The sequence below is a fragment of the Spea bombifrons genome, chromosome 3 (assembly GCF_027358695.1).
Source record: "Spea bombifrons isolate aSpeBom1 chromosome 3, aSpeBom1.2.pri, whole genome shotgun sequence".
NCBI classification, from domain to species: Eukaryota; Metazoa; Chordata; class Amphibia; order Anura; family Pelobatidae; genus Spea; species Spea bombifrons.
In genome coordinates, this window is record NC_071089.1 from 103186744 (window position 1) to 103207761 (window position 21018).

General features: G+C 41.6%; 1 protein-coding gene across 1 annotated transcript in view; it reads left to right on the plus strand.

Moving 5' to 3' along the window:
• The window catches only part of RASA2 (RAS p21 protein activator 2), a 33282-nt gene extending 15009 nt beyond the window's left edge, over positions 1-18273 (plus strand). Inside the window, exons 6-24 of the mRNA XM_053460563.1 lie at positions 322-405; positions 1728-1800; positions 2610-2686; positions 4437-4535; positions 5418-5574; positions 5678-5826; positions 5939-6053; positions 6549-6623; positions 7640-7763; positions 9601-9707; positions 10003-10089; positions 10174-10251; positions 10624-10697; positions 11406-11512; positions 12341-12423; positions 12758-12966; positions 13764-13867; positions 14682-14865; positions 17564-18273. Of these exons, the coding sequence (XP_053316538.1) occupies positions 322-405; positions 1728-1800; positions 2610-2686; positions 4437-4535; positions 5418-5574; positions 5678-5826; positions 5939-6053; positions 6549-6623; positions 7640-7763; positions 9601-9707; positions 10003-10089; positions 10174-10251; positions 10624-10697; positions 11406-11512; positions 12341-12423; positions 12758-12966; positions 13764-13867; positions 14682-14865; positions 17564-17594 (2017 nt within the window). The 3' untranslated portion in view covers positions 17595-18273. The remainder of the gene's footprint in view (positions 1-321; positions 406-1727; positions 1801-2609; positions 2687-4436; positions 4536-5417; positions 5575-5677; positions 5827-5938; positions 6054-6548; positions 6624-7639; positions 7764-9600; positions 9708-10002; positions 10090-10173; positions 10252-10623; positions 10698-11405; positions 11513-12340; positions 12424-12757; positions 12967-13763; positions 13868-14681; positions 14866-17563) is intronic.
• The last annotated feature ends 2745 nt before the right edge of the window (positions 18274-21018 follow it).

Consider the following 21018-nt stretch of genomic DNA (forward strand, 5'->3'; position numbering starts at 1 on the left):
TTGTTCTGCCTTAGAGCAGAGAAGATGTTGAAAAGGACACAGAGGTTTCCCAGGGTGCCCCAGAACAATACTTTGAAAGTACTTTGTAACTTCTTTCCTATGCATTTATTCAACCAAAAATAATTTACTTACTAGGAGAAAGCCTCCTCCATGGTCCAATGATTCTCTCTGCATGATGGCTCGTGTGTGCCTTTAAGACATAAACTCTTATATAATGTAGAAAAATTGCTTTACAATAAATTGTAATAAACCTTAAACACTAACATTATTGTCTTAATAGTTTATCTTTGAGACTCCTTACATGAGATTGTCTAATTTTAGTATACTGGAATGTGAAGGGTTACCCCTTGTCAACGGGCAGAGCTGTGATTCATATGCCACAGTATCTTTTGTTGGCCCCTCTCGGTATGTATAACAGATCTGTTCATTTCTTTCATTATTTCTTATAAGTGGTTTCTGCTTCCTACATGTGATATCATCTGGCTTCTTCCTTTCACTCTGTTTGTTAAAACAGTGTAAATGCTCAGTATTTCTATGCTGTGGGACCAAAAGTATGTGAACACCTGACCATCACACCTATATAAGCTTGTTGGACATCCCATTACAAAACCATGGTCATTAAAATGGAGTAAGCCTGTCCTTTCCCGTTATAACAGCCTCCTGTTTTCTGGGAAGGGTTTCCACAAGGCCTTGGACTGTGTCTTTGGGAAAGTGTGCCCATTCCTTCAGTAGAGCATTTGTGACGTCAGGTATTGATGGTGGACGAGAAGGCCTTCCCTAAATGCACTACAAAGTTGGAAGCATAGCATTGTCTAAAAATGTCTTGGTATGCTGAAGCATTAACATTACCCTTCACTGGTACTAAGTGGTCTAACCCAAACCCTGGAAGACGGCCTCAGACCATTACCCTTCATCCACCAATCTTTGTAGTAGGCCCTATGCAGTCTAGTAGGTAGCATTCTCTTGGCATCCACCAAACTCAGATTTGTCCATCAGTGAAGATAGTGAAGCCTATTTGATCACTCCTGAGAACACGTTTCCACTGTTCCAGAGTCCAGTGGCGGTGTGCTTTACCCCACTCCAGCCGGTACTTGGCATTTCGCATAGTGATCTTTGACTTCTAGGCTACTGCTCAGCCATGAAAACCCGTTTCATGAAGCTCTGAACGCACAGTGTGTGTGCCGATGTTAGGATGTTACTTCCACAGGCAGTTTGGATCTCTGTATTGAGAACTGCGACAGGACAGGTGATTTTTATGCTCTCGGGAGCCCCTCTCTGTGAGCGTGTTTTTGTCTGCTGCTTCTCGGCTGAGCTGCTGTGGTAAAGCTGGTATCCTGTGCCTATGCCATGGAGGGAGGACATGGAGGGATGTCCACATACTTTTGGTCATATAATGTAGGCTCTCTTGATATCAGGACTTTGTCAGCGCTTGTATCTCTTACTAATCATTTGCAAGAACATTTCATAAGATGCAACTTGCTAATTGGACACTAAGCAATGTGAATGCTCAGTAAACTTTCTAATTAGGAGGGGCGTCCACATACCTTTGGTCATATAGTGTACTTACTGTATAAAAAAACTTCATCCATGCACAATTAAGATTGTGAAGTTTAAGTTATTTAATACTTAAACTTCAGAGAAACCAAATCTATTGGTTTGGTTACATTACTACTTTTTTTGCTTTCTATGAATATTACATATGTTTTACACCCTTAATTTCCTTTCAGAAATGATCAAAAGAAAACCAAGGTAAAGAAGAAAACCAGCAACCCACAGTTCAATGAGAAATTCTACTTTGAGGTAACTCATAATTTCCTTGTATGTAAGCTTGTTTTGCTTCTGTGGAAGAGACATTGAAAGCATTTTTTGTGGCCAGAACATGAAGGTCATTGGTTATCAGCTATAGCACAGGTGCTATTGAACGTCGCAGGCAGCAGATGAAGTCACGTTGCAGTTTGAAGTGGGTTGCTAAAGTTTGAATCATAAGCAGCGCAGTAGGTACCTGAAAGTTGGGTGCCCTTGAGTAGCTCTGAGATGGGCATGTCTTAAAAGAGGTGTAAGTACCCTGCTTACATAAAGAGTTTACTGAAATGACTCTTGCATAGTTCAGTATGCATTCTCCAAAAAGCACTTACCTGAGGTAGCTGCTGCATGTCCTTTCCTGTGATTCTTGCTGCCGACTGGCAGCTTGAAGCCATCTCCATGGGACAAAGCGGGGACCGGGCTCAATGCATTTCCAAAAACGGACACACGAAAAATCTAATGTGCATATGATGGCTGGAGTGTCCATTTAATTTGCACATTTTGTTGTAGTTGTGATTTGCCTTTGCACGTCTAGTGCTCGGATTTGCTTTGTCTCAAGAGGCTTAAGCTTTCAGGACTGTAGGACACGTTTATCTTTCTTAATAGCTGGAGCCTAGTAAATGGAAAAGTTATTGCAGCTCCAGTCAGGCCAGTATTCATACTCTGCCTGGACCTGGTTAGTGGTTTCCACTTGTCCCATGAGCCGCCCTAGCGCTGCTATGTTCAAATGGCCTGAAACTCTCTGTTCAGTGAATATGTCGGGGTGGCCTTCCTATGTTAATTACGTTATGTTTCTAATGTCTCAGGTGACGCGGTCAAGCAGCTACACAAAGAAGTCTCAGTTTCAGGTGGAAGAAGAGGATATCGAGAAGCTTGAAGTGAGGTTTGTATATGTTATGTTTCGGTATACACACGAACACAATAGCGTACATTGTGTCGTTCTTGTCCCCCACCTCCTCTGTCATCTCGTCACTCCTAATAATCCTTTATTGTAGCCTGCACAGCCCTCCCTACAGCGTAAGAATCATGTCGTGTTAGAACATTGTATATTTGAATAACTAAGATTCCAGATTATTGAATCTGGATTTTTGGGTGGGTGTTAAAACCTTTTTAATGAATTCATTCTGTAAGCTTGAATCACACAACCACAATGGCCTTCATACTGCGCTAAATATGCTTCACCTAGACTAAATTAACATCAACCTTTGTATTAAACCTTATATTCTAAACTATGAAGGTTTTATTAATATTTCAGCTTCACATCTTTTTTAGCCTGTTTTACAAATTTTACTTAAAAGGGAGACAAAGTTGATGGCTCTCTCTGTATTGGCAATTACTGTAAATATTTTTTACCAGTAATAACCTCTCTTTTTCGTTGTGCTGTAAAAAATGTTATGTGCACAAGATTTCATCTGCTCCCACACAGAGGTTTGATTTTTTTATTTTCTTCTTGCCCCCTTCACCTGCTGTTTTCACAGACATGCCTTGGATGGTAAGCAGAGGGGCAGGTGCATGTGTCTGCAGTTTGTGTGTTGAGTGCAATTCCTGTCACTGCCGGGGGGCGCTGTGTAGTCAGTAAAACGGCACTTGGCACCTTCAGCTCTCTGGCTGCCATCATACTCTCAGCCTTGGTAAGAGTAGATGGGAATTGTAGTAAGACGACTGCTGAAGGGCCACAGGTGCCCAGCTCTGTTCTGTGCACAGCCTTTTGTTTTATGCCCTTCTGACAGTTACGCAAAATAATACCCCCCTGCAACGCTCTCTTAACATTGTAGTGCTGGGCAGGGTAACAGCATGCATTTTTTTTTATTGCCAACTGTTTCCAGGAGATTTCATGCGTCACAGTTCATTGTGCCCCTTCTAATGGAAAACAAAACTTTTTGATCTTCACGATGTTTTTGTAAAGCTACTGGCCAAACATAGTTGCTTTTTCATCTGATCTGTCTTTTTGTTGTGTTTTTTTTAATCTTGGTGTGATTAGCAAAACGCTGCTTTGTAGATTGGTACATAGGAGATTAGCGCTTAGAAGCTGAGAGATTCTTCGGTGCGATGTAACTACCACAGACAATATCTACCGCATCCATTATAATCTTTCTGCCTTCTTCGTCTGGAAGAAACAGACTCGGATGAATGGGTTTTGTCCAACAATCTATTTCCCGTACCGCATTAGGCATTCAGAAGCTGTTGGAGAAATTCTTGCAGAACACTTTGTCCCTCGGCTATATATAGGAGGTGAAACGTATAATACTTTAAAGAGCAAGACAAATATGTTTTGGTTAATGTGTGTACGTGAACTAGTTTTAATTGGTCATTCTTCTGCCACAGAATGAGAAAAGCCATTTGTTTTTAGTTTTATGAATTGGGATCCTGGATACCCCATTATTGTTGGTTTCGGAAAATACTTTTTCATATTCTAAAACCAGCCTGGGAGCCACAGGGTAGCCATTGTCTGACTAGGATCTGTGCAGGTAGCGTGTGAATTGTTACCTAGATTATTTTATTAATTATTTGGCTGCTTGTACAACCCAACAATTTAGTATTGGGAGGGTTCTCCACTTTATCCAACCCTTGGATTCCCCACCAAATAACCGCGCGTGGAAGGTTTGACTGCATTGTTTCATTTCTACTTGCAGGGTTGATCTATGGAACTATGGAAATCTCGCACAGGCGTTTCTTGGAGAAATTAGGATTTCAGTGAAGGTTCTGAGGAATGACTCGTCGCACAAGGCGTGGTAAGAAACATTGCCATCAGAATCTACACAAAGATATGTACGTGATACATGACCTGAGATAAGGGAGCCCTTCGTTGTCCATTACGTATTTTACCAGAAAATGTTTGGCTTTCTTCTAGAAACAAAAATATCATGTTTATGGTATGTCACAGTCGCGTGCCCCAAATGATGCACGTTTTCAGGGTTTCCTCAAAGGGACACAGGTGGCTCAAACAATGCCTTCCTTTCAGGGCTCTGCTAGTTTAATAACCACTTGAGTGCACCCTAGCCTGTTAGGAGTATTGGAGTATAGTAACTGACAATCTTTGTGTCAATGAGAAGGTGATAAGCTCTAGAGGTCAACCTACTGATATAGGATGGAGTAAGGTGGGTGCTACTGTCTTGTTCATCAAAGGTACTCACTAGTCCTCACGTGTCTCACGTTAATGCTTTTTTGTGTGCAAATGGATAGAAGGAGTCATCTAGGCATGTGATTCACACAACGTTTCCAGAGGGGCTAATGAGACCCTGGTTTCACAGCTTCACTATTTGAACTTAAGTCTCCTTAGTGAGTACTTATGTGTATATATAGGTGTTATACATAGAAAATGTGTGTAGGGAGGTAGACATTCCTTTAAAAATGTTTCTAAATGTATTTTTTCTTAACATTGTGGGCAAAAAATTTTTTTTATTGATATATCCCCCCCCCATTTGTGATTGTACACAAGGCCATTCTGGGCCAAGACAAATGGTTCTATAGTTGATACCACAGTTCCATCTCATCTTGTAATTTAAGACTTTAAATGCTACTGTAAACGTCTGCCATACACTGATGAACACACAGAATGCTGTGCTAAATGTGTACCGATATTGAAAGTAGTATTTGCATTTTAATGCTTTCAGGTATCTTCTGCAGCCAAAGGACAATGGGAACAAACCTTCTAAATGTGACGATTTGGGGTCACTGAGACTGAGTATCGGTTACACAGAGGATTATGTCCTGTCTTCGGAGCATTACACCTCTCTTAGAAACTTGATGGTAAAATCCCCAGATGTCAAGGTAAATATATGTTAGCGCAGATGGCGTTCTCGTCTCTTGGAAATGCCTAATCTCATGGATTATTTAGCTTCAGTGGTTTTCTCATTTTGTGTCCTTTTTGTAGCCCATTTCTGCTTCAGCTGCCTTTATTCTGGGAGAAGTTTGCCGAGATAAGTATGACGCTGTCCTTCCTCTCGTCCGGCTCCTCCTTCACCACCAGAAGCTGGTTCCTTTTGTATCGGCCATTGCCCAGCTGGATCTGAATGATACGCAGTATGTACCATACTTTAGCACTGCTTACAAAACCATCCTATGTCGTGGTGGGAATGACCTAGGACCATGTTATTTCACAATGGGCATCAGTTTATGTTTATCTGTTTAACAGGGAAGCAAACACCATTTTCAGAGGTAACTCTTTAGCTACGCGGTGTTTGGATGAGACCATGAAGCTTGTTGGGGACCACTACCTGAAAGTGACTCTGAAGCATGTTCTAGATGAGGTGAGAAGATAATCTCTGTGACTTTTTGAAGATTGATCCGCAACAGTATGTAGAGTCTAATATGACCAATAGTTTCTAAATAAACCAACAGACGAGAGTTCTTTTGATTTTGCCCCTAAAAGCTAAAATACAATCTGGTACAAACTGTAATGAAGCATATGTAATATCTGATGTGCTTTAAAAACTGTGAATCCTGAACCTTTTTTTTTTTTTATTTAACATTGATGTCTAACTTTTGTCTTTAAAATATTATAAAATCTAACAAATATACCCCAAAAAAGTCCAACGCAGTCTCGCATAAATACCAGGGCATCAGATTTAGGTGGTGTTCCGTTTCTCTCCCGTGTCTCCCATTGTATGGAATATTTTCTAGTAACTTGTGTAAATGACATTCAGAATTAAATACACCAAAATAATAAACTAACAGGTCTTATGCTACATGTCCTGAGGCCTTATTCGGACTGCGTTTGTAATAAAGTATTGTAAATGTTTCAGATATGTGAATCTCCTAAAGCTTGTGAACTAGATCCTATTCGGCTCAAAGAAGGAGACAATGTGGACAATCATAAAGTGAGTGTTAAAAGCCGCCTTGATCCCAAAATAAACATGATAATCATGAAAAGAACGTAAATACTGCCTGTATGCTACATTTTAAATTCCGAACATGCTTTTGTGGATTTGCAGCGTTGGTCTGCCCTAAACCACCTGGTTCACACCAACTTAAAGAAAGTCACAAAGCTTTAAAGTGTTAGTAAATATGCAGGCAGTCGGGGAGGGAGTTCGTCAATTGCATGCTGGGATGTGTACGTGTAAATCTTTTGTTGCCATAGGATGTGTTACAAAATGTTAACGCACGTTTTCCTGCATTCTCCTGATAAATGCCCAGTTACATAAGAGAAAACAATGTATTCAGTAAATGCTTTTTAAGAGCCACACCAGTATTTCATGAGAATTCTATGGTTTGAAAATGGATTCCTTGTTGTGATGTATTGAAGCTTTTATATACATTATAAGTACCTAGGGGCAATCTTCAGAGCACAGAATACCTTTTAGTTAAAGACATCTTACCGGGTCAAACAACTTGGCCGCACATTGGGGGTCTATTCACTAAAGGGGGAGTTTGAAGGAGATTTGTGTTTCAGCTCCTCGACTTTACTGTACATTATGAAAAGCCAACCCCGGTGAGCTTCTGCTGCAAGAAGACCTCGTTTAGCCCTGTGTTATGTATTATGTGGAAGTTCTTGAAAGTCTCTTAATATGTTAAACTATGCAATATTCACGGTTATCTTAGAACTAGTGGCGGCCCTTTATAATAAGTAGTGAAGTGAAAGGGTTGAAACCACAAGTCTCCCTTTAGTGAATTACCCCAAGCTATTTGCATTTTCACAGCCTTTGGGGGCCGGAAGTGGGTGGGATCTGGGTGGAGCCAAATGCCGCTCCCTTGCGCAGATATTGAAGGAGGTAACTTGGTGGCCCAGTGGAGTATTTTCCCGGAGATTCTGGCTGAAGGCTGGTTCGGTTCTGTTTAGAATGTTCTGTCGCTCTGGGAGCGGATGTCCTAATGCTTTCTTCTGTCTCCTCTGCAGGAAAATCTGCGCTACTATGTTGACAAGGTCTTCTCGTGCATAGTAAATTCCAGCATGAGCTGCCCCACTGTGATGTGCGACTTGTTTTCCGCCCTCCGACACATGGCTGTCAAGCATTTCCCTAGTAAGAACTGATTCATTGATTTATGAGCGCTAACAAATTACTCTTTAGTGAACAGGACAAATTAGAAAAAAATGTCCTTGTCATTTAGAGAGAGATTCTGTTTGTTTTTTATCAGTGCTCTCTGATAACCATAACCAACCATCCTTTTTCTGTAATGTCATCGTAGTAGTATGTTTATGATCTGTGGGACACAAGTACATGTGGGGAGTGTCATTGCCAAGTTACATTCATTTGTAAATAAGCTTGTGTATGGCAAAACCCACTTTGACCATTATTTACTGTTCTGCTAAAATGCTAACTGGTCGGAAGTCCTTCAGTTTCCATTGTGATCGCATCCATTTAACACCTTGTAATGGTAGTTGGTGATGACCGATTCTGTAAGAAGTAGAAGGGAGGTGCATTTAGGAGAGGGCAGGAATTGCATACGCGGGCCGTGCCCTACATGACACCGAACGTGTTTTGCTGAGGTTAAGTATACTCAGCGCTGAATATCTCTAAATTAACTACACTGGGTAACAAGAATAATCGGTTATTGGTAAGTGTTCTTTTTATTGGCTGTGTAAGATACATGGTTGATAGATCTGCTGTAAAATGTAATCCCTAAAGAATTTGTTTTAAAGGCTAAATCCCTGAAAGTAAATACATTATAGCCAAGCGCTCTTTCCAGCGGGTCATTTAGGTCTGGAATAAAATCCAGCGAGGTATGGCAGTCTTGAGGTTGTCCTCTGTTTGTAGATAGCTTGCGGATTAGTAATTTGCTACTGTTAGGAATAAGATGGTGCAGCTGCATTGCACTGTATTGTCTCCTGTAGTTGCCGTGTTAGGTTTCTATCACCTTTTGTGTGCTGGGGTGCTTGTCCATAGTGTTGGAGGTTGGTTGTGGCATGATTGGTATGTATCGCTGCATAGGGTATGGGGTAGTTGTCTGTGGTTGGGTGACTCTTCTCATCATTTGCAGTTGCTCAGAGTCTTCGCTTTGTCTTGTTTAGCTGCTTCTTGCTACTGAGGTATTAGGACAGAGGAGGCAGCTGAATGAAGAAGTTTTGCGCAGTCACATTCAGTTTGTATTCCAGCATTTGTCTCTGTCTCTGCACTGCCGTCATCCTACTGCACGTCAGCTGGACGCTCTTGTGGCTCCCCATCCTTTTCATTTTGTATTTTTTTGTAATCTTCTCTGCTATGTTAAAAAAACAACAACAAAAAAAACACATTCTATTCCATTCCAGCCTTGTATTGCCGTCATTTCACGCTGTGTGTGCAGGTACAGGTGTCTGCTGCCCCTGCCAGCTGTATGCTTCATAAGCATATGAGGTTGGGTGGTAAGATATATCCATGCACAACCTGCCTAGACACATTGTTTTTTGAATGCATAGATTTGTGTGTCTGTACATGTTTTTGTTTTAATTTGCCATGTTTAAAGAACTTATTACATGATGACTACATTTATTAGTTTGTGTCTCGGTGTCCCACCCTCTACAGAAAAGTTTCAAATGGGCATGGACTTCACAAGGAGTTCACACTGTGCGTTTAGTTATCTCTCTGTTATGGACCATACCATTTAACATTGACTGTTCACATGCAGTGTTTAAAATAGTTTCTTTGGTTCAGTGATATGCCAGCCAGCGGTGCAGGAGACACCTGTATGTGCTGGACATTGAGTTCTGTAGCCGAGATGTCTGTATTTAATCCTTTCAGTGTTGGAGCAGTGCATTGATTTGAGTATAAACCTAATTTCCACATACTCATTGGTGCAATGTATGTTGGCTCCCCTTAGTCTGAAAGGGTTGGAATCCTTGAGCCCGCATCCTCATTGTTGTATTTTCTTTGTGTTCTGTAGAGGACCCTCATGTGCAGTATTCGGCGGTCAGTAGTTTTGTGTTCCTGCGATTCTTTGCTGTGGCTATCGTATCTCCTCACAGCTTCCACCTCCGTCCACACCATCCGGTGAGTTACTTTTTGTTGGCGCAAAACCCACAAAAATAGAGTCCACAAGCGTTATTTTTTGCCTTGAGGAAACAGCTGGTCATAGAATGCAGCTGTCAGAATTTCAGTTGCAGTGACTCTCTTCTTGAGGCTCGTGGCGTAGTTTTCATGAAGTTTGTTAATCCGTATGGGGAACAAAATATGGCATTTTAGACCACGGAGAGTGAAAACTGCATTGGTAGCTCCTCTGAAAATGCATTTACCCTGAACTGAACTGAGTTTTATCTACAATTTGCTTTTTTGTATTCTGTATCAGGATGCACAGACATCTCGGATTCTGACTCTAGTGTCAAAAACCATCCAGACCTTAGGAAGTGTTGGCAGTTTGTTAAAAAGCAAGTCCGTAAGTTCACGTAAGACCTTGCTGTACCGTATGCCTATATGTGAAAACAAAACTTCTTCAATGCATTATTTCCCCTTTTTATAGTCTAGTTTCAAGGAACCATACATGTGCGACTTTTTCAAGATGTTTGATGAGGAAACGTATACAGTTGCCGTAAAAAAGGTACCGTCGTGTTACTCCGTTGATCAGTTCCTTGAAACTTGTAGCATGCATAAATGGTGTCTAATCCTGGCATTGGCAAGAAACTTTTCTTCTGGACATAGTCCTTTTTGAGTGTACCATTTGAGTTGGTGGTGCCAGAACTGTTTGCTGTGGAAGGATCGGGATTAATGCTATTAACAGCTCAAGTGCTACTAGTGGCCCACGATCTATACAATAATGTAATATTACCTGTGCTGTAATCTGCAACCCCTTCATAGCAGCAAAAGTGTAATGCACCCCAACCTATGTTTACTGACTAATGTACTTTTGTGGGTCCCATTGTACCCAAACAGTGCTTTGTTATGGTCCTACCTCATGTCTTCTCTTTTACAGTTTCTGGAGGAAATCTCATCTACTGAAAGCAAAGAGCCAAGTAGTGTTAGCGAGTCAGTCATACTGAAAGAAGGGTGAGAAGTTTCTGTAGTTTTAGTCCTCTGGTACTTTCAGAATTTCTTATACACCCGCCTGAACTTCAAGATGATCTGCTATAGTCAACATACATTCTTAAATTCACCAAAATGTTATAGTGCTTTGGAATAACATATAGTAAAATGGATATGGTAGTATTAGTCTAAACGATGATGGATTCTTAAGTCAAAATGGATTTTATTGGATCAACAGAAAAAAAAATACACAGTCGCATTTAGCTTTGGGGACCACAGGGGTCCATACTGCTCAAGCCTTGAAAGCTTCCTAATAACAGAAAAGATACAGCTGATGCAAACTGATAGCGTCCACATATTTAGAGATAAAAGGGCTTTAAAAAGATCATAACGGGCAAATAAATTGGTGAAGTCTGGGCTAATTTCAGACCATTGCAGTTCTACCCCCTCTGCCACTTACCCTGTTCCTGAAGATGTGCTTGATTGGCTGGGGGTAGGTAGCAGAATTGGGCTATAAAATACATCATTACACTCACACTAATACAGTCTACAAATCGCATAGGGGAATGTTGTGGAAAGCTGTTATCTATTCCTTAACTCAAATTTTAGTGCAATGAACTGTTCTTTCTGAACTGGAATAGATTGTTTACGTCTCAACTTCTCCATGCATAGATCCACCCTATAAAACATACAACTATCCTTCATCCGTTTGTTCACCTTCTCTCCCGGCAGTGAGATGTATAAACGCGCACAGGGACGGAACCGTATCCGCAAAAAGAATTTCAAAAAGCGCTGGTTTTCGTTAACCAATAGAGAGTTCAGTTACCACAAGCAAAAAGGTAACATAACATGTTATTCCAGTAATGTTTATCTATCTTTGATTTTTTGGACTATGGAAGGGTTAACAGGAGCATGCGTTTGTATCTATGTGTAGTGGGAAAAAAGATCCCAGCAAGAACGATGGCGCGCTCCCCCCCCCCCCCCGAAGCATGAATTGATCAACTTTACAGAAAACAGAGCAACAGAAAAATCTGTGTTTATAGATGTTGACTCAAGATTATTTTAAGAGACAAGTACAAAAGTACAGTGCCTGCTTAAACCCTAAAAGTCAAGGAAATGCTTATAATTTCATTGTGAAATGTGGTAGCCGATTCACAAAAAAGCATCACAAGTGACATAAAACCTCTGACAGGCTTTCTTTGAAAATAAGTAAAAGATGAATTGAAAGGATAACTGGCACCTTCCGGATTATTATTATTGGTTATTGCATCTTAATCTACAGTATGATGTGAGGATAACAGCAGTTCTGCGTAAGAAGTGGGCCAGATTTTTCCATGCGCCATGGGAGAATGATTAATAAGCACAGGGCATGCCTGACGGCTTCTATTGCTGTTGGTGGATTTATCTGGTCTTAAATCCAAAGGCGTAATCACTAGGAACACTAGGTGTTTCATCAATCTCTCTAATGAATCAAAACGACATGGCGGTCCTTCATCTAAGTTTACTTAACTTACAAACTGTTGCGTTGCTTCCACACCAATCCAAATGGCCACGCAGGGGGATTGATCCCAGGGGCAAAATCCCAAGAGCGGTAAAATACCCCCTCCTTTCCGCAGCCTGCGGTTGCCTATACTTATTGGCATCTCTCTCTTTTTTTTCCCTTGCAGATAAAGATCCTGCGTTCAGTATTCCTATAAGAAACATCCTGGCTGTTGAGAAGCTGGATGAAAGTGCCTTTAATAAAAACAATGTAAGTGTGACAATCCTGGCGTGACTGCGCGGTATAAACTGTAACGCCGGGATCTACCTGCGTTCGCTAAAGTGATGGCAATAACCATGGCTGTCGCACAGAAACATGTTGTTTAACAGCCGATAACACCATATAGTTTGCCTTTTTTTTTTGCGGTTAACCCTTGGTCCTGTCCCATGCCTGTTTCAATTCTCTAATAACCTCTGCCACTTCTGCTGTCACACAAGGAATGCTGCTTACAGGGTCCTGTATTCTTATTATCTTTTGTGTGTTTGTCCTGCGCCCTTTCCCTGGCCTTTGCGGGTGATCATCCTTTTATGGCTGTTTCTTGCAGATGTTCCAGGTCATTTATGGAGAGAAACCTCTGTACATCCAGGCCAGCAACTGTGTGGAAGCCAGCGAGTGGATCGAGATACTGAGCAGGGTGAGCCTTCGCAATCAGAGGAGGCTCAGCAAGTTCCATCCCTCTGCTTTTGTGAATGGGAGCTGGCTCTGCTGCAAAGCCCCCCATGAGACATCAGCTGGCTGCCGCCCCTGCACCATGTGAGTATACACGGGTAAAAAAGATGACACCCCACTACGTCTGCTAGTTGTCTACTTTAGACAATTACTCATCTTTACGTAGCTTCATTGTACTCATGGAGATTAAAATATCTTTTAGGTTAAATATAAAAAAATGTGTTAAATTCCATGTTGCGTGGAAGAGACAGAAAAACTGCTATTTTTATACAAATCACAGCTAATATTTTCATATACAAAGGTATACAGAGGTTTATATGGAAAAGTTTGTGATAAAACTTATACATTTCCCACGTGTAAAGCCTGCAGATAAATGTACCCCTTAGATAGATAGATACACACATATAACGCTTTCCAAATAATCGCTCCATGTTTCCCTCACCATTGCTTCACCCCACCTCTCCCTTTTAAATCCATGCGTCTTTCTGCATACATCTTTACGTATAACATTGTCCCCGTAACTTTCCTTGATTCCAAATTGCCCATTTGGCTACCTAGATTTTCACTTTGGGAATTTGTTTTGATTCCTTCAAGACCAAAACCCTTTTTTTCCCCTACACTTGTACAAAGTCGTCCGTATTGCACGCATAAGACCAAACCGAACACTTCAGCAGTTTGCATTCGGGGATCATAAACTTGGATCTGTCACCGTATGACCTTCTGCCTTGTATCTCAGTCCTGACACAGGAACATTGAATAAAGTCCCAGCAGCTGCGTGTCAGGCTGTTCTGTGCTTGGTACAGTATGTAACGAACTCGTCAATACCTTCTAATAAGAAACACAAGCTGCCTTACACTGCGTGTCACGTCTTCACTCTGCAGAGATGTTCCAGCTGACGTTGCGTTGGACATAGATGGAGACCGTGAGTGCGAGAGGATCTATTCCTTATTCAGTATGAGCATGCCAAAGCTGCAAAAGATGGAAGGTAACGTTTCCTGCAGAATCTATAGTGGTGAAGCGTGTGTGTAAATATCTCTCGCCGCGCAGACAGATTGTGTACTCTGCGGATCTGCATTCCGCATAGAACAGCAATATTAAAAATGTCGTTCTGTCTTCTGTAACGCCAAGCACACTGCTAGAAAAATCATTCCCGTTAGTGTTTGTCCAGATCTTTCGCAGAATCGTTTTGTCTTGTTTGTATTTTTTTTTGTTTTTTAAGAGACCTAATTGTCATGTGACACAAAAGCACCACTGGTAGGCTGTTGCCATAGACATTGGTGTTTCCCATTGCTATCGGGGATGTTTTTTTTTTATGTTTTATAATTTCTGTTTATGTATAATAAAAAAAATATTTAATTGTATTATGATTGATATTCTTAATACTAAACTTTGTCAGTTACTAAGTTCTAACAGCTTCTTAGTACAGTTCAGCTGGGAACATCCCGCGGGACATCATCTCCCAGATCATGTAAACATAATTGTATGAGATGCGTTCCTTAAGTGTTATGTTGCTGTGCAATGTAGTGATTTGTGGTGAAGACATGGCACACATGTATGAATATTGGCTCACGTCCGTCTCTCCTCCCTGGCATGAAAACTTTCTGTGAAATAATACCAAAAATCAGTTTGTCGTGGTCAGCCCAAGCAGGCTTAGGTATCCTGTTTTTATTGTAGTTTTTTTATTTCTTGGTAATTAATAATGCATACTCCTAACCCATTTATTTAGAAGCCAGTATATTGGATTAGTGGAATTTATGTACAAAGTGTCATCGTATAAAAACATGTCTGTATATTTACAGAGGCTTGTGGCGCTATAGCAGTGTACCAGGGTCCACCGATGGAACACAATGATTACCATTTCACGATAGAAGACTCTGTAGAAACCTTCAAAACCATCCAGCAGATAAAGTCCATCATTGAAAAGCTGAATGAACCGCATGATAAATATAAGAAAAGATCAACCAGTGCAAAATATGGCAGCCAGTGAGTATATGTTGGCATAGGTGTATAGTCTCCGATAACAGAATACGTCCACTGTGATATATAAAAAGTATCTAAGATATGTAAAAAAAAATAGGTTTTCACCCTTAACTGGGCTTCTTCCTGAACGTGAAATGTAGGTTTGATTGCACCAATACTTAGTGATAATTAGAAGCCCGGCGTGATGTGCCCGTTTGTAGTACACAGGGGTGTCATGAACCCCTGGAGCTTGTGCTTTTTATGAAGAAGAGTAAATGTCTCTGGGGAGCGGGCATGGGGGCCAGGAAGACAGGGCAGCTTGTTTGGTTTATCATGGCGGAGGTTTGGAAAAAACATTTTAACCACAAGTTTTCTGATGTCAGACCCTTAACTCATTCTAGGGCTGAGCCTTTCATGGCAAAAGTAGATCTTTCAGGGCTTGGTTACCAAGTAATTTATAGGAGAAAAGAATAGTTAAAATAATACCATTTATTGGCTAACAGAGTTTAATCGCAAGCTTTCAAGACCAAGTTTCTAGGTCCCTTGGGACCTAACAACTTGGTCTTGAAAGCTTGCGATTAAATTCTGTTAGCCAATAAATGGTATCATTTTAACTATTCTTTTCTCTTGTTTTTCCACGGCTAACACGGTACAAGCCTTTTGATCAAGTAATTTATAGAAACGCACCATTTTAATTATTATAAACCAGGCATGTCCAAACTTTTTTCGAAGAGTGCCAGATTTGATGAAGTGAACATGTGCGAGGGCCGACCATTTTGCCTGACATTTTCTGAACCATTAAAATGAAATGCAAATTAACTATTTTATGCAAAGTTTATTGAAAACGGCATACCACATCTATCCCTTTCTCACTCTCCTTTTTCAGCAACCGCTCAGCACCCCTTGGGCCCCCCTGACTGGCAGAACTCCAGGGCCCGGTCGCAGTCGCGACCCCGGTAGTTCCGCCACTGCCTACAATTTCTTCATCAGATGCCCTTGTGGCTGTGTGTGCCGGCGCAGGGAGAAGGAAAGCCCAAATCTAGCGACGTCCGAGATCGCAAGATTTGGGCTTTCCTTCTCCCTGCGCCGGCACACACAGCCACAAGGGCATCTGATGAAGAAATTGTGTAGGGGAGTGCAGGGGCGTACCTAGAGTATTTGGCACCCGGGGCGGATCCTGTATGTGGCACCCCCCCCCACACACTTTAAAACTACCTGGCCGAAACTGAATATGACCCCCCACACACACCATAAAAAAAATCTAATACTTTTATTTAAAGTAAGTAACACACCAAAATAGGACAAAACAATTAAATAACAATATATATATATATATATATATATATATATAATTGTTAACAGCAATCACATTCCTATCATGCCCAGGCATACCCAGATTCCAGGAGGCAGTCGCAGACTTGGCATGATAGGAGTATGATTGCCTTATCTACCCCTTCTCGCTCCCTTCTGCCCTATCTACCCCTTCTCACTCCCTTCTCCCTATCTACCCCTCCTAACTATCTACCCTCTCCCTCTTTGAAGTTCACTTACCTTTCAGGAGTCCTGCGGTGGGGGTGCAAGGCCTCTGTCTCCCAGCTCTGCCACTGTATAGAACAGTATAGAGTGATGGGAGTTATGATGTACTTTAGAGCATAATTATATAATGAAAAATACATTGGAAATGGTACAGCATAACACCCATCACTCTCACACATTTACCAATCCACACGCATACCAATCCACACATATACTAATCCACACACATACACCAATCCACTCCACACACATACACCAATCCACACACATACACCAATCCACACATACCAATCCACACATACCAATCCACACACATACACTAATCCACACATATATACCAATCCACACATATATACCAATCCACACACATACCAATCCACACACATACCAATCCACACATATACACTAATCCACACATATACACCAATCCACACACATACACCAATCCACACACATACACCAATCCACACATATACACCAATCCACACACATACACCAATCCACACACACATACCAATCCACACACATACACCAATCCACACACATACACCAATCCACACACATATACCAATCCACTCTCACTGTATGCTTTCCTACCTTTCCTCTTTTCTCCTTACAGCTCCTTTTCCTGCTCTTCGCTCCTCTTCTTCTTCTTCAGTTCTTCCTTCTTCTTCCGAGGCCACGGGGTTCAGAGGGCACGGACAGCGGTGGGCGCGGCTTCAGTGCTGTGCGCCGGTTTCTGACAACAAACCCCGGCGCACAACAGCTGTTGCCGAGCGGATCGCAAGGGAGCAGTATCGGAGGTCTTTACCGGACATCCGGCTCCCTTGAGTGATTTTAAGCCGGATGTCCGGTAAATACCTCCGATACTGCTCCCTTGCGATCCGCGCGGCAACAGCTGTTGTGCGCCGGGGTTTGTTGTCAGATCCCGGCGCACAACACTGAAGCCGCGCCCACCGCTGTGTGGCTGTGTGTGCCGGCGCAGGGAGAAGGAAAGCCCAGATCTCGCGCTTTCCTTCTCCCTGCGCCGGCTGATGACGCCAAGTCCCGTGGCTCACTTGGGGGCCGCATCAGTCCGGAACGCGGGCCGCAATTGGCCCGCGGGCCGGACTTTGGACATGCCTGTTATAAACTATTATGAGCGCTTCTGTACATATGCTACATTAATTTGTTTCTTTCATTCCAGCGAAAACCCCATTGTAGGTAAAGGATCTTAGCACCCACCCAGGTCTGTGACGTTATAACTGGAACAAAGTGATGTCTCAAGCAGAAGGCAGACTCTCAGCCAGAATCGCAACACTCTGTGTGACCACTCTGTAGAAAACTCTTGAAACCTGCATTGCAGGAGCACTTAATGAAGGCCTTTCAGACACAGAGACTATGGTGTCTATTTAGAAGTAGCCGAAAAACAATGGAAACCGGCACCTCTGTCGTACAGCGGCCGCAAGAGATGCTGTGTCCTGGCCAAACAATGTCTTAACATTCCCGCTGCGTGCATCGCTTCTAGGACTGCATGTTGGAGCAGCGAGAAACTGCTTCCCCGGGTTAAAAGCAAGATGGGACCTTCACAAACCTTAGAAGTACTCCACGCGGTTGCACCATTGGTTGGGTGTTTTATCTTAAACGATGTATGGACGTGCTGATCACAGCTCTATGCGAATCTGAGAACCCGTTCTGTTTAGTGCTGTTTCTAACATACAGGGTCCTGAAATACATCATTTTAATAATATCTGGAGACAACAAGTAGGTATGTATTGGAACGCAACAAGAGTCTCGTGTTACTGCGGCAGCCTGGGCAAGCCAGGCATTACCACCTGAACCACAACTAGGTAAATCAGGGAATCTGGGTTCATTCTGACGGTACTAATTAGTCTCCTCCTACATATTTATATTATTTCTATCTTTTTTTTTTTTTCCCCAAAAAAATGTGTTCTTTACCTGTAGTGTTTTTTTCCGCCTATTTTAAACAAATATATATCTGCATGAGCTCAGTGTAAACGCACAAGCCTACCAGTAGATGAGCTCCTAAGATATATACAGGAGATTAAAAATTACTTTTCTGTCCAAGAGACAGAAGCATGTAAGCCTGCAGCATTTGGCAGAGAACAGTTCCTGCCAGATACAAAATGTGTTGGTTTAATATAGGATCATTATATATAATCTCTGTTCTTAATAGGAATTTTTCATAAAAAGATATGCCTGCTTGTAAATAAGAGCAGACTAAAAGACTGTGCTGGGAACCTACATCCCCCAGCCCCTGTTTCTCTTATGTATAGTCGCGTGCGTTTTGGGATCTACTCCCAGTATCCAAACCTTGTGGTACCTGTGTGAGGTGATGCCACTTAGTCTGTGTTCAATTTAGTGAATATATGCCATGAAATTGTAACCTGACTCTTTCGGTTCAGTTGTGCTTTGCCAAGATCTTAACACCTGTTGCCCGAATATTTGCAGTTCACGAGCGACAGTGCTTAAGCCAGATAATTTGTCAGAATGACATGGCCGCTAATTTGATGCTTTCTTGAGGAGACCCTCAAAATTCTGGACCACTTTATAATGCTTGGTTTTGTTCTGTGGATGCCCCCATCCCAATCTCAGAAAGCAACCTAATTCCAAATGGAAGTTCTATGGGGGCCAAAGACTGCTTCCCGATGTATGAAACACTGTGAACAGAAACAATCGGACAGTGAACATCTGGTACAGTCTTTACTACGGTACTGGGACTTGCTTTTACCTGAGAGTCTACTGGATTAAGGTAGAGTACAGAAAAAAGTTAGAGGGGCCACCACTTTTTTGTTTTTGCAGTAGTTGTAAATGAACAACATGAATGCAGAGTAGGTGGCATCTTTATGATGCGGTTCTCCTGCGCTAGGCATATGTAATAAGGGGAACACTTAAAGTACGAGTTCGGGGGGGGGGCTAATGCCTGTTGCTCAGTAATGGATGTTACTTGCGTTTAGGCATTTAGAGTGTAAAAGCCTGGGTAATTTGGCCTCATTCATGACCACTCTGAGCACTTTAATAATCTGGATTATATCAGATTATGTATTTTTTTTCCTTCAGATACATAGTGTATCTAGTTAATCTGTTCTTTACGATCAGTTCCATGATCAGTGCTGTATTTTTTTTTTAATTTTTATTTTGAGGAAAAAAAAAATACATTGGCTAAAGTATGGTGACCAAAGATGATTTCTTATCTTTCTGTTTTAAGGCTTGCGTTTAGTGTGCAAAAGGCAAGGAATGCTTTAGTCAGTATTAATACACAGGTACTGCCTTATTCACATTACATGCTATTGTAGGAATAGATTTTCAACCTAGGAAGACTCTTCCTACATCTAATTTTTAGTTAATTTGCTGCAAGGGGGCTGTGTGTCACTTTTCAGGGTAATGTATTGCAACCCAGGTAAATGTGTGTATGCGTGTGTTATTTTATCAATAAGTTTACAAATGTTATATCTGGTTAAAGAAAGTAGACATACTGTTTAATGCTCCCCTCGATCTGCTACAATTCATTAATCTGTGCTGTTTCATATTTCATGGGAACAGCGCTAATGTACAGGGTATGTCTCATATTTTATTCTCCTTATGAGTTGTTTTTTATGTATATGTAATCTTTGTGGTTTTCAACAGTGTTTGACTGGAGAGTTGCAATTTCATCTCTCTGGCTTCACATTATGAAGGGCCAAGTGAGTTTATGCTGCAAGAGCTTGGGTAACCCTGTACAAAGCATATTTAAAGTAACGTGGTATAATATATATATATATATATATATATATATATATATATATATATTATATAATATAATATAGATCTCACATTACTTTAAATATCCTTTACTTTAAAAAATGTAATATATGTCATCTTCCTGGTTGAAGTAGCGTTGTGCAGGGCCAGCGCAGTGCTTGTTGCAGAGAAATTGGCTAGGGATAGCCCTTTTTAATGCACGTAGAATTCGGAGAGCTGAAACCACAACTATCCACGAAACTCTACTTAACGTGTTAATGAAAGTCATCGTCGAGCAATCAGAAGTTTATATGCTTTAATACTTTGAATGAGGGAAGAATAAACACAGCGTGTACTCCTGCCAATTTCAAATTCAGTGAGTCGTTCTACTGCTCTGTTTACTCTGTGCTTCTATGGCAAACGACTGCGGGTAGTTTCATACTGCACATAGGGTAACCTCTGTGGGACTTACAGATGTTGTGCCTATGGTTTAGGGATGGTCCAAGACAGTATGCTGCCTGGGTCTCAGAATTAAATGCTGTGTCCCTACTCCCACCAAATCCATGCCCACATCCATTGTTCCAATATGATTAATACATTTTCTCTCTCATGCTCCCACACACGCACTCATACTCTCTCTCAATGTCTTCCTGCCTTTACTGCCGCCTGCTTCCGTGTCCCTGTCTCCTTTCTTGCAGCTCCACTTCTCCTCTTTCTTCTTATTGTTCCTGTGTCTTCTTTCTTCATCCACTTCTCTCGTGAACCTGTCCTCCTGGTGCACTTCCACAAAAGGGTGGAGTTTTCGGCCACATTCTCTTCTCCAGTTGGAAGAACGGGACAGGCTGTCCCCGTGGCAGGGGAGTGCATGAGAGACCAGATTGATTCAGGGAGAAAGAGAGGCGCGGAAACTATTCTCTTTCT